This window comes from Bufo gargarizans, chromosome 4 (assembly GCF_014858855.1).
Source record: "Bufo gargarizans isolate SCDJY-AF-19 chromosome 4, ASM1485885v1, whole genome shotgun sequence".
Lineage (NCBI taxonomy): Eukaryota > Metazoa > Chordata > Amphibia > Anura > Bufonidae > Bufo > Bufo gargarizans.
Genome location: NC_058083.1, coordinates 124,695,101 through 124,708,464, shown reverse-complemented (window position 1 = coordinate 124,708,464; position 13,364 = coordinate 124,695,101). Strand labels below are relative to the sequence as shown.

The 13,364-nt window shown below is 44.3% G+C and overlaps 1 protein-coding gene across 1 annotated transcript in view; it reads left to right on the top strand.

The window, feature by feature from the left end:
- Nucleotides 1–13,364, top strand: part of HPS3 (HPS3 biogenesis of lysosomal organelles complex 2 subunit 1) — a 69,662-nt gene that overhangs the window by 27,323 nt on the left and 28,975 nt on the right. Inside the window, exon 9 of the mRNA XM_044290986.1 lies at nt 2,275–2,383. Within this exon, the coding sequence (XP_044146921.1) occupies nt 2,275–2,383 (109 nt within the window). The remainder of the gene's footprint in view (nt 1–2,274; nt 2,384–13,364) is intronic.

The window sequence follows — 13,364 nt, the reverse complement described above, 5'->3', positions numbered from 1 at the left end:
GGGGCTCACGAGCGGACCCGAACGCAGCCGTCCAGCCCTGATGCAGTCTGAATGGAGCGGATCCGCTCAGACTGCATCAGTCTGGCGGCGTTCAGCCTCCGCTCCGCTCGCCTCCGCACGGACAGGCGGACAGCTGAACGCTGCTTGCAGCGTTCGGGTGTCCGCCTGGCCGTGCGGAGGCGTGCGGATCCGTCCAGACTTACAATGTAAGTCAATGGGGACGGATCCGTTTGAAGATGCCACAATGTGGCTCAATCTTCAAGCGGATCCGTCCCCCATTGACTTTACATTGAAAGTCTGGACGGATCCGTCCGAGGCTATTTTCACACTTAGCTTTTTTTTTGCCATTTTAATGCAGACGGATCCGTACTGAACGGAGCCTCCGTCTGCATTATTATGAGCGGATCCGTTCAGAACGGATCCGCCCGAACGCTAGTGTGAAAGTAGCCTTACCTAAGTTTCCTACATTAAAGGGTTTGTCCCTGGTTGGACCAGACGGGGCCATTGTACTGTGAGCACAGTACAATAGACCCATGTTCAGATAGGAAATTACTATGATACAGTCAGTTCAGGTCAGGGGATAATAAAAAATTTGGTTAATAAGAAAACTTTGCACTTTAGCAGCCAAACAACTCACATGAATAATAAAAAGCAATCACTGTGACCTGTGGACACTAGCTTTTTGTTAAATGCACAAAAATGTATACCTTTTGGACCCCTCCTCAGGATTTCCAGTGTGCAGAACGCATGTCCCTGAGCAGCCTTCACAGGACAATAGGGGTCTTGTATATGCTGACTAACTAAGCTAAGTAACTACATTCACTACATTAGAAGGCTAATAATTAAATGCTAAGTAAAGGAAAAGAGCCAATAAAAGTAACTTAAATAAGAAACCTTTTAACAGCCATAGGGAGACAGATTAAGTGGATGGTGCTGCGGTTTCACTTATGGACCATGTCAGGGACATGTAATGGGAATTGATGTGCAAATTAGCTCTCTTTCCAAAAGAGAAGGAAGCTGAGCCTCTAGTGCCACCAGATATAAGGTAACTAATGTTCAGCCTTGAGCCATAACTTGGATTACAACTAAGCCAGTACCCCATCTGCAGACTGTTTCACGGTGATTGCCCCACATTGGTGCAGTGCAGAGAGAACTGGCTTAAGGAGTTGAGAGACCTTTGTAAGGATACTGGGGGTACTATGTCTCCTTGTGGAGAGCGCCTAATAGGTGTAAGGAGTCTTTTAGACCATGCAATGCTTCTCTGCAAAAAAGGTATGCAAATAAGCTCCCTTTCCAAATGGAAAGCTGAGCTTCTAATACCACCAGATGTAAGGTAATTATCATATAAGTCAATGTTTGACCCTTTAAACGGCCCTTGAGCCACAACTAAGGATTATAGCTAAGTCAAAACCCCATCTGCAGATACCTGTTTCAGAGAATTCCGTGCGGATGCAATGCGCGAGGTGAACGCACTGCACCCGCACTAAATCCGGACCCATTCACTTCAATGGGGCTGTGCAGATGGAGCAGTGATTTTCAATCATCACTTGTGCGTTGCGTGAAAATCGCAGCATGTTCTATATTCTGTGTTTTTCACGCAACGCAGGCCCCACAGAAATTAATGGGTCTTAATGAAAATCGCAAGCATCCCCAAGCAAGTGCGGATGCGGTGTGATTTTCACGCATGGTTGCTAGGAGACGATCGGGATGAGCAACCCTGGACCCCATTAAAGTAAATTCACTGTATTATTTTCCCTTATAACATGGTTATAAGGGAAAATAATAGCATTCTTAATACAGAATGCTTACTAAAATGTGCCTTGAGGGGTTAAAGAAAAAAAAAAAAATTACTCACCTTATCCAATTGATCGCGCAGCCGGTATCGTTTTCTTGCTTCTTCTTTCAGGACCTGCAAAAGGACCTTTGACGTAATTGCGCTCACCACGTGGTGAGCACGGTGACGTCAGCGCAGGTCCTGCTGAATGAAGATAGAAGATTTCTATCTTTGTTCAGAAGGACCTGCGCTGACGTCACCACACTCACCTTATGTCATCAAAGGTCCTTTTGCAGGTCCTGAAATAAGAAGCAGGAAGAAGATGCCGGCTGAGCGATCAAGTGGATGAAGTGAGTTAAATTTTTATTTTATTTTTTAACCCCTCAATCCACATTTTAGTAAGCATTCTGTATTAAGAATGCTATTCTTTTCCCTTATAACCATGTTATAAAACGGCTTGTGTATGCCATTTACTAATACTAGCTTGTATTTCATTGTAGCTCAAGAAAAGCGAGCAGTGTGAAGAACAAGCCCTCCAGTGAGTCCGAACATGGCTGGAATCTCTATGTTGTCAGCACAACCGCTACTCTCCAGCTCTACAAAGAAATGGTATTCATTTTTATTATATTCTTGAAAGTACATGAGTGTGTATACTTGCAGTAGTGCAGGGGTCAGCAATCTTTTTTGTATGGCTCACCCTCCCCACTGTCCGCCATACACTCGTGCCCAATAAACTTGTTACCCACACAATAAGCACCCCCATGCACCAATCACACCCAGACCCCCCCCCCCCCCACAGAGTAATCACATTCTGACTCGCCATCCTCACCCCCCAATGTCGTCCAAGAGCTTATTCCCCATCCTAAAGCAATCAATTTCTAGCTCACCACTCCCCCACAATCCTCCAAAGTAGTCAGAAAGCTTGTTTCCCATCATAATCAGCCCCTAATCCCCCCAGCACTCACGTTTAGACTCCTCCTCCCCCTACCCAAGTAGTCAGGGAGTTGGCTCCTTATCATCTCCCCAGCAATTACATGCAGACTCTCCATCCTCCCCCCATCCCCAATCTGGTTACAGTGCTCTTTCCCCAAGCTCACCATCCTTCTCCCACCCCAGACTAGTCACAGTGCTCATGCCCCCATCCTCTCAAGCTCACCATCCTTCCCCCAATCTGGTTACAGTGCTCTTTCCCCAAGCTCACCATCCTTCTCCCACCCCAAACTAGTCACGGTGCTCATGCCCCCATCCTCTCAAGCTCACCATCCTTCCTCCACCCTCCCCTATCCTCCCAAGCTTACAGTCATCCTCCTCTCAACCCCCAGTCCATTCACATACATTTCTTATCTGTGGCAGTCCGGAGGAGGAGCAGTGGCGTGGCAGCGGGGTAGCAGGCAGCCAGTAGCATAGCAAAGTCCGACTCTCTGGTATCACTCCTTTTTGGCGGCCGGGTCGAGAAGCATTAAAGGCGGGCCTAGCAAGCGCATTGTGCATGACGCGTCTGAAGGCTTTTTTTCCTTAATAGGTACAGCCTGCTGGTGGGTCAACTAACAAATGGTGACCAGAATGAAAAAGGTTTTGCTGTCATTTGGCGACAGTGGGGGGCCAGCAGAACATGGTCTCTGTGCTACCTCTGGCCAGCGTGCCACAGGTTTTCGACCTTCTGTAGTGCATAACAAAAAACGTATTCATCTTAAAGGGGATCTGTCCCTCCACAGGTTGCTAGCACTGCTGTATAGGTAATGCTTAAACATTCCTATGTTGCCGATATCAGTCAGAGGGACGCAACTCAGGAAATTACGTTTGAATCTGTCACGTGCTGTCATTTAGAAGTTGTGTGCTGGCATCTTGGCTGTATACCCTCCCCAACCCCTCCTAGAGAGGACTGCTAGAGCCTCCACTTGAGCAAAGAGAAGGAGTTAGGGTGGTGTATAGCCGAGAGCCCAGGACACATATCTGTGCAGAAATGTATGACATATACAGTTGTGTTCAAAATAATAGCAGTGTGTTTAAAAAAGTGAATAAAGCTCAAAATCCTTCTAATAGCTTTTATTTCCATACACACAAATGCATTGGGAACACTACACATTCTATTCCAAATCAAAACATTAAGAAAAATATATCAAATTTTTGTTGTTCCTCTAAAAATTTTTAAGAAAAGTGAATATTAGACTGTTCAAAAAAATAGCAGTGTTTGTATTCTTCTTTGCAAACTCAAACATTCACTATATAAACTGAGAAATGTTTGAAGATGTTGCTTGCCTTTGAATAACTTAACTAATATTTAGTTGTATAACCAGTGTTTCTGAGAACTGCTGTACATCTGTGTTGCATGGAGTCAACCACCTTCTGGAACCTGTAGACAGGTATTCCAGCCCAGGATGATTGGACTACATTCCACAGTTCTTCTCTATTTCTTGGTTTTGCCTCAGAAACTGTATTTTTTATGTCACCCCACAAGTTTTCTATTGGATTAAGATCCGGGGATTGGGATGGCCACTCCATAACGTCAGTCTTGTTGGTCTGGAACCAAGATGTTGCACATTTACTGGTGTATTTGGGGTCTTTGTCTTGTTGGAACACCCATTTCAAGGGCATTTGCTCTTCAGCATAAGCAGCATGAACTCTTCAAGTATTCTGATGTATTCAAACTGATCCATGATCCCTGGTATGCGATAAATAGGCCCAACACCATAGTATGAGAAACATCCCCATATCATGATGCTTGTGCCACTATGCTTCACTGTCTTCACAGTGTACTGTGGCTTGAATTCAATGTTTGGGGGTCATCTGACAAACTGTCTCCGGCCACCAGACCCAAAAAGAACAATCTTACTTTCATCAGTCCACAAATGTTGCGCCATTTCTCTTTAGGCCAGTCAATGTGCTCTTTGGCGAATTGTAACCTCTTCAGCACATGTATTTTTTTCAACAGTGGGACTTTGCGGGGGCTTCTTGCAGACAGCTTGGCTTCACATAGGCGTCTTCTAATTGTAACAGTACTCACAGGTACCTTTTAGACCTTCTTTGATCTTCCTGGAGCTGATTGTTGGCTCAGTCCTTGCCATTTTGGCTATTCTTCTATCCATTCGAATAGTAGTTTTTCACTTTCTTCCACGTCTTTCAGGTATTGGTTGCCATTTTAAAGCATTTGCGATCATTTTAGCCGAGCAGCCTATCATTTTCTGCACTTTATATGTTTTCACCTCTCCAATCAACTTTTTAATCAATGTACGCTGTTCTTCTGAACAATGTCTGCAATGACGCATTTTATTCAGAATGTCAGAGAGAAATGCACTGTAACTAGCATGCACAACATTTGCTGCCTTCCTTCCTTAAATAATGGCAATAATTGCCACCTGTTTTTCAAAGAATGAATGACCTCACTCATTGAACTCCACACTGCTATTATTTTGAACATGCCCCTTTTAATAAGTGATTCAATTACAGAGAATCAGCAGCATGCAAGTCATGACTGTTGGGTTTCTATTACTCTACTACACCTGCTAGTACATTTTTTGCCATGTAGAAATATCATTTCTACCAAAAAAACTGTGATTGATCAGGTTAGTGATGTCTGACTGCTATTATTTTGAACACCACTGTACATGCCAGAACCTACACCAGCCAATAGATGGTGTCATTTTAATTTTTTGGTAACAAACTGCAAATTGATGGGCCATATTTATTGAGGCCTGCATCTCTTTGTAAATTACTTGGTGCATATCAGAGGCAACACACATGGATGGTATATAGCCAGCAGGAACTCGATGCATCTCACTCCAGCACACATTGTTTGAGGAGCCAAAACAAGGAGTCGACTCAAAAAATTGGTGAGGTGGCCACTGTCCTTTATATTTTCTCTCACTTATGATCTACTCCTGGTTTTGGCTTCAAAAGCTGCATCAGGAGTTAGGAACGTGGAATCTTATCCTCAGTGTGTATTTAGGAGGAATGTGGGTATAGAAATAGCTGGGTAAACAGCACATTCAACAGCCTCCTGCGAACATTAGAGAACAAGTCCAGAAACTAGATCCTTGGTAGTCAGAAGACTGAGGCGACTGCACTGGAGCAAACTGTCTCTTGGTGTGTTCTCTGCAGAGTACGAAGCCCTGACTAGCGGGTGAAAATGGCTTATGGGGCAATGTAGTCTTGTTCTATAAAGAGTCCGTTTTATGAAATGCTGTGAATAAGCTCATGAAATAGTGCTAGTGACATTTCCAGGTACTGAAGTATAGTGTTTTCCGCACTTTGCCCTGTCTGGGGTAGACCTATAACCTATGGCACTGTTTATCCTGATCAATTTGCTTGATAAATGGCCTTTGTAAATGCTGTCAGTGGTTATCACATGTGAACAGTCTCCTATATGGCATATAGCTGGGGTTGTGTTTGATATAGATGTGAACAGGACAAACAGCTTTAGGCCTCATGCACACAACTATAGTTTTGGTCCATGCTCTATTCACATCTTTTGCAGATCACACACAGACCCATTCATTTCTATGGGTCCACAAAAAATGCGTACAGCACACGGATGTCATCTTTCGCATCCTTGTGGCCATTCCGCACATTATAGAACATGGCCTATTCTTGTCAGTATTGCATACAAGAATAGGCATTTCTACTGATGGGAGTCAGAAAATAGCAGAAGGCACATGACTGGTAGGCATATTTTGCAGATCCATGGTTTTGAGATTGCAAAGTAGATACAATTGTGTGCATGAGGCCTTAAGGAGAACCTGTCATCACGAAGTGAAGTGCAATCTGCCAGCAGCATGTTATAGAGCAGGAGGGGCTGAGCGGATTTATATATATATATATATATATATAATATAGTTTCACTCTGGTAGATAGGGTAAGCGGGCGCAGTACAGAGGCAAAATACAAGTTCTTAACTCAAACGTCAGTGTTTATTGACACTTGAGGCAATTGCACAAAACAGCACATAACTTTGCAGTCTTGGTGTTAATTCACACACAGTGGAAAGTTCATATAACACAATTCACCTTGCTGGCAGTTCTGCCTCAAGTAGTCCACAGCAGGCATTAGGGGGCCTGTTTCCCCAGCATGCGGCTCTCAGCTCTCCAGCACAGCACAAAGCCTCAGATCCCAAAAACGGAGACATCTCTGCTGAACCCTGCTGCCTATTTAAGGACAGCCAGGTGCTGCCAAAACCCGGACCAGCACATTAACTCCGGTCCGGTATTTTACCTCACCTGGCTGGAAACCAGCCCAGGCGCACATGCTGGGAGGAAAATACCTGCCTTGCCAGACACAGCCCCTCACTGTGTCAATATATATATATGTATATACAGTGGGATGCGAAAGTTTGGGCAACCTTGTTAATCGTCATGATATTCCTGTATAAATCGTTGGTTGTTACGATAAAAAATGTCAGTTAAATATATCATATAGGAGACACACACAGTGATATTTGAGAAGTGAAATGAAGTTTATTGGATTTACAGAAAGTGTGCTATAATTGTTTAACCAAAATTAGGAAAGTGCATAAATTTGGGCACTGTTGTCATTTTATTGATTCCAAAACCTTTAGAACTAATTATTGGAACTCAAATTGGCTTGGTAAGCTCAGTGACCCCTGACCTACATACACAGGTGAATCCAATTATGAGAAAGAGTATTTAAGGGGGTCAATTGTAAGTTTCCCTCCTCTTTTAATTTTCTCTGAAGAGTAGCAACATGGGGGTCTCAAAACAACTCTCAAATGACCTGAAGACAAAGATTGTTCACCATCATGGTTTAGGGGAAGGATACAGAAAGCTGTCTCAGAGATTTCAGCTGTCTGTTTCCAGAGTTAGGAACATATTGAGGAAATGGAAGACCACAGGCTCAGTTCAAGTTAAGGCTCGAAGTGGCAGACCAAGAAAAATCTCGGCTAGACAGAAGCGACGAATGGTGAGAACAGTCAGAGTCAACACACAGACCAGCACCAAAGACCTACAACATCATCTTGCTGCAGATGGAGTCACTGTGCATCGTTCAACCTTTCGGCGCACTTTACACAAGGAGATGCTGTATGCGAGAGTGATGCAGAGGAAGACTTTTCTCCGCCCACAGCACAAAAAGTACCGCTTGAGGTGGGCTAAAGCACATTTGGACAAGCCAGCTTCATTTTGGAATAAGGTGCTGTGGACTGTTGAAACTAAAATTGAGTTATTTGGCCATAACAAGGGGCGTTATGCATGGAGGAAAAAGAACACGGCATTCTAAGAAAAACACCTGCTACCTACAGCAAAATATGGTGGTGGTTCCATCATGCTATGGGGCTGTGTGGCCAGTGCAGGGACTGGGAATCTTGTCAAAGTTGAGGGACGCATGGATTCCACTCAGTTTCAGCAGATTCTTGAGATCAATGTCCAGGAATTAGTGATAAAGCTGAAGCTGCGCCGGGGCTGGATCTTTCAACAAGACAACAACCCTAAACACGGCTCAAAATCCACTAAGGCCTCTTTCACACTTGCGTTGTCCGGATCCGGCGTGTACTCCACTTGCCGGAATTGCACGCCGGATCCGGAAAAACGCAAGTGTACTGAAAGCATTTGAAGACGGATCCGTCTTCAAAATGCTTTCAGTGTTACTATGGCAGCCAGGACGCTATTAAAGTCCTGGTTGCCATAATGGGAGCAGGGGAGCGGTATACTTACAGTCCGCGCGGCTCCCGGGGCGCTCCAGAGTTACGTCAGAGCGCCCCATGCACATGGATGACGTGCCATGTGATCACGTGATCCATGCGCTTGGGGCGCCCTGCCGTCACTCTGGAGCGCCCCGGGAGCTGCACGGACGGTAAGTATACTGCTCCCCCGCTCCCCGCTACACTTTACCATGGCTGCCTGGACTTTAGCGTCCCGGCAGCCATGGTAACCACTCTAAAAAAGCTAAACGTCAAATCCGGCAATGCGCCGAAACGACGTTTAGCTTAAGGCCGGATCCGGATCAATGCCTTTCAATGGGCATTAATTCCGGATCCGGCCTTGCGGCAAGTCTTCAGGATTTTTGGCCGGAGCAAAATCTGGATAAAATCTGCTGTTTGAGCTGTCTGCCCTGTGTCTCCCCTTCCACTGGATTTTTCGGCAAAATTTCACCCCTTCTACCATCAGCAGCACAGACCCAGGGCTGGAGGCTCTTATTTACTGAGCAGCTGCAGAGTTTCCTCTTCCCAGGCACTGAAGAGACAAATGCTGTGCATAGGATCCTTCCTCACCCCTACAAAGACTGGAGAAGTTCTCTCCTCTGTACTCTTCTGCTGGCTGTGAAGAAGTGTTTGCAGAGCATGGCACAAAAACAGGTAGAGGGAAGATCTTGTGCGTATCAGCAATGTCATTGTACTGTACAGCTGGGACTTGTAGTCCCACACATACAACATGAGTATCCCAGCAGTCAGACTGCAGGCAGGGCAGTCATTTTATTCACTCCCTTTGCAGAGCAGGGGAAGGGGTGAAGTGCAAATATGGAATCTCTCATCATTTGGAATCCATTGGGTCTGATATAATTATCCTGACCTATGTATATTTGTCTTACGCTACTTTCACACTAGCATTTAAGTTTTCCGGTATTGAGTTCCGTCATAGGGGCTCAATACCGGAATAAAACTCTTCAGTTTGGTCCCCATTCATTGTCAATGAGGACAAACTGAACAGAACGGAATGCTCCAAAATGCATTCAGTTTCATTTAGTTGCTTTCCCATACCGGAGAACAAACCTCACCATGTTGTAGTTTGCTTTCCGTCCTGGGATGCGGCGCAAAACAATGGGGACGGATCCGTTTTCTCTGACACAATAGAAAACGGATCCGTCCTCCATTGACTTTCAATAGTGTTCAAGACGGATATGTCTTGGCTATGTTAAAGATAATACAAACTGATCCGTTCTGAACGAATGCAGATGGCTGTATTATCAGTAACGGAAGCTTTGTCCTCATTGACAATGAATGGGGACCAAACTGAAGAGTTTTATTCCGATATTGAGCCTCTATGACGGAACTCAATACCGGAAAACTTAAATGCTAGTGTTAGCGTAAGACAAATATACATAGGTCAGGATAATTATATCAGACCCAATGGATTCCAAATGATGAGAGATTCCATATGTGCCCTTCACCCCTTCCCCTGCTCTGCAAAGGGAGTGAATAAAATGACTGCCCTGCCTGCAGTCTGACTGCTGGGATACTCATGTTGTATGTGTGGGACTACAAGTCCCAGCTGTACAGTACAATGACATTGCTGATACGCACAGGATCTTCCTTCTACCTGTTTTTGTGCCATGCTCTGCAAACACTTCTTCACAGCCAGCAGAAAAGTACAGAGGAGAGAACTTCTCCAGTCTTTGTAGGGGTGAGGGAGGATCCTATGCACAGCATTTGTCTCTTCAGTGCCTGGGAAGAGGAAACTCTGCAGCTGCTCAGTAAATAATTAAGAGCCTCCAGCCCTGGGTCTGTGCTGCTGATGGTAGAAGGGGTGAAATTTTGCTGAAAAATCCAGCGGAAGGGGAGACACAGCGCAGACAGCTCAAACAGCAGATTTTATCCAGATTTTATATGGAGGATACGTCATAATAAAAAATATTTTACTTGCATCTAATTTAACTTGGACAACCCCTTTAAGTACAGAAAGAGCAGTAGTTTAAATGTTAAAAAATTACAAGTTTTACAGAATCTTTTCCCACAAAACTATTGGGATCATTTATTGAACTGGTGTAAAGTAGAACTAGCTTAGTCACCCATAGCAACCAATCAGATTCCACCTTTCATTTTCCAAAGGAGCTGTAAAAAGTGAAAGGGGGAATCTTATTGGTTGCTATGGGCAACTAAGCCAGTTCTACTTTACACCAGTTTGATAAATCTCATATATATTGACACAGTGAGGGGTTGTGTCTGGCAAGGCAGGTATTTTTCCTCCCAGCATGTGCGCCTGGGCTGGTTTCCAGCCAGGTGAGGTAAAATACCGGACCGGAGTTAATGTGCTGGTCCAGGTTTTGTCAGCACCTGGCTGTCCTTAAATAGGCAGCAGGGTTCAGCAGAGATGTCTCCGTTTTTGGGATCTGAGGCTTTGTGCTGTGCTGGAGAGCTGAGAGCCGCATGCTGGGGAAACAGGCCCCCTAATGCCTGCTGTGGACTACTTGAGGCAGAACTGCCAGCAAGATGACTTGTGTTTATATGAACTTTCCACTGTGTGTGAATTAACACCAAGACTGCAAAGTTATGTGCTGTTTTGTGCAATTGCCTCAAGTGTGAATAAACACTGACGTTTGAGTTAAGAACTTGTATTTTGCCTCTGTACTGCGCCCGCTTACCCTATCTACCAGAGCGAAACTATATTATATATATACAGTACAGACCAAAAGTTTGGACACACCTTCTCATTCAAAGAGTTTTCTTTATTTTTATGACTATGAAAATTGTAGATTCACACTGAAGGCATCAAAACTATGAATTAACACACGTGGAATTATATACATAACAAAAAAGTGTGAAACAACTGAAAATATGTCATATTCTAGGTTCTTCAAAGTAGCCACCTTTTGCTTTGATTACTGCTTTGCACACTCTTGGCATTCTCTTGATGAGCTTCAAGAGGTAGTCACCTGAAATAGTTTTCACTTCACAGGTGTGCCCTGTCAGGTTTAATAAGTGATATTTCTTGCCTTATAAATGGGGTTGGGACCATCAGTTGCGTTGTGGAGAAGTCAGGTGGATACACAGCTGATAGTCCTACTGAATAGACTGTTAGCAGTTTTTTTCTTGCCATAATACAAATTCTAAGTAAAGAAAAACGAGTGGCCATCATTACTTTAAGAAATGAAGGTCAGTCAGTCTGAAAAATTGGGAAAACTTTAAAAGTGTCCCCAAGTGCAGTCACAAAAACCATCAAGCGCTACAAAGAAACTGGTTCACATGCGGACCGCCCCAGGAAAGGAAGACCAAGAGTCACCTCTGCTGCAGAGGATAAGTTCATCCGAGTCACTAGCCTCAGAAATCGCAGGTTAACAGCAGCTCAGATTAGAGACCAGGTCAATGCCACACAGAGTTCTAGCAGCAGACACATCTCTAGAACAACTGTTAAGAGGAGACTGTGTGAATCAGGCCTTCATGGTAGAATATCTGCTAGAAAACCACTGATAAGGACAGGCAACAAGCAGAAGAGACTTGTTTGGGCTAAAGAACACAAGGAATGGACATTAGACCAGTGGAAATCTGTGCTTTGGTCTGATGAGTCCAAATTTGAGATCTTTGGTTCCAAACACTGTGTCTTTGTGCGACGCAGAAAAGGTGAACGGATGGACTCTACATGCCTGGTTCCCACCGTGAAGCATGGAAGAGGAGGTGTGATGGTGTGGGGGTGCTTTTCTGGTGACACTGTTGGGGATTTATTCAAAATTGAAGGCATACTGAACCAGCATGGCTACCACAGCATCTTGCAGCGGCATGCTATTCCATCCGGTTTGCGTTTAGTTGGACCATCATTCATTTTTCAACAGGACAATGACCCCAAACACACCTCCAGGCTGTGTAAGGGCTATTTCACCATGAAGGAGAGTGATGGGGTGCTGCGCCAGATGACCTGGCCTCCACAGTCACCGGACCTGAACCCAATCAAGATGGTTTGGGGTGAGCTGGACCGCAGAGTGAAGGCAAAAGTGCCAACAAGTGCTAAGTATCTCTGGGAACTCCTTCAAGACTGTTGGAATACCATTTCAGGTGACTACCTCTTGAAGCTCATCAAGAGAATGCCAAGAGTGTGCAAAGCAGTAATCAAAGCAAAAGGTGGCTACTTTGAAGAACCTAGAATATGAGATATTTTCAGTTGTTTCACACTTTTTTGTTATGTATATAATTCCACATGTGTTAATTCATAGTTTTGATGCCTTCAGTGTGAATCTACAATTTTCATATTCATTAAAATAAAGAAAACTCTTTGAATGAGAAGGTGTGTCCAAACTTTTGGTCTGTACTGTGTATATATATATATAAATCCGCTCAGCCCCTCCTGCTCTATAACATGCTGCTGGCAGATTGCACTTCACTTTGTGATGACAGGTTCTCCTTAAGGCCTCATGCACACAACTGTATCTATTTTGCAATCTCAAAACCATGGATCTGCAAAATATGCCTACCAGTCATGTGCCTTCTGCTATTTTCTGACTCCCATCAGTAGAAATGCCTATTCTTGTATGCAATACGGACAAGAATAGGCCATGTTCTATAATGTGCGGAATGGCCACAAGGATGCGAAAGAGGACATCCGTGTGCTGTCCGCATTTTTTGTAGACCCATAGAAATGAATGGGTCTGTGTGTGATCTGCAAAAGATGTGAATAGAGCATGGACCAAAACTATAGTTGTGTGCATGAGGCCTAAAGCTGTTTGTCCTGTTCACATCTATATCAAACACAACCCCAGCTATATGCCATATAGGAGACTGTTCACATGTGATAACCACTGACAGCATTTACAAAGGCCATTTATCAAGCAAATTGATCAGGATAAACAGTGCCATAGGTTATAGGTCTACCCCAGACAGGGCAAAGTGCGGACAACACTATACTTCAGTACCTGGAAATGTCACTAGCACTATTTC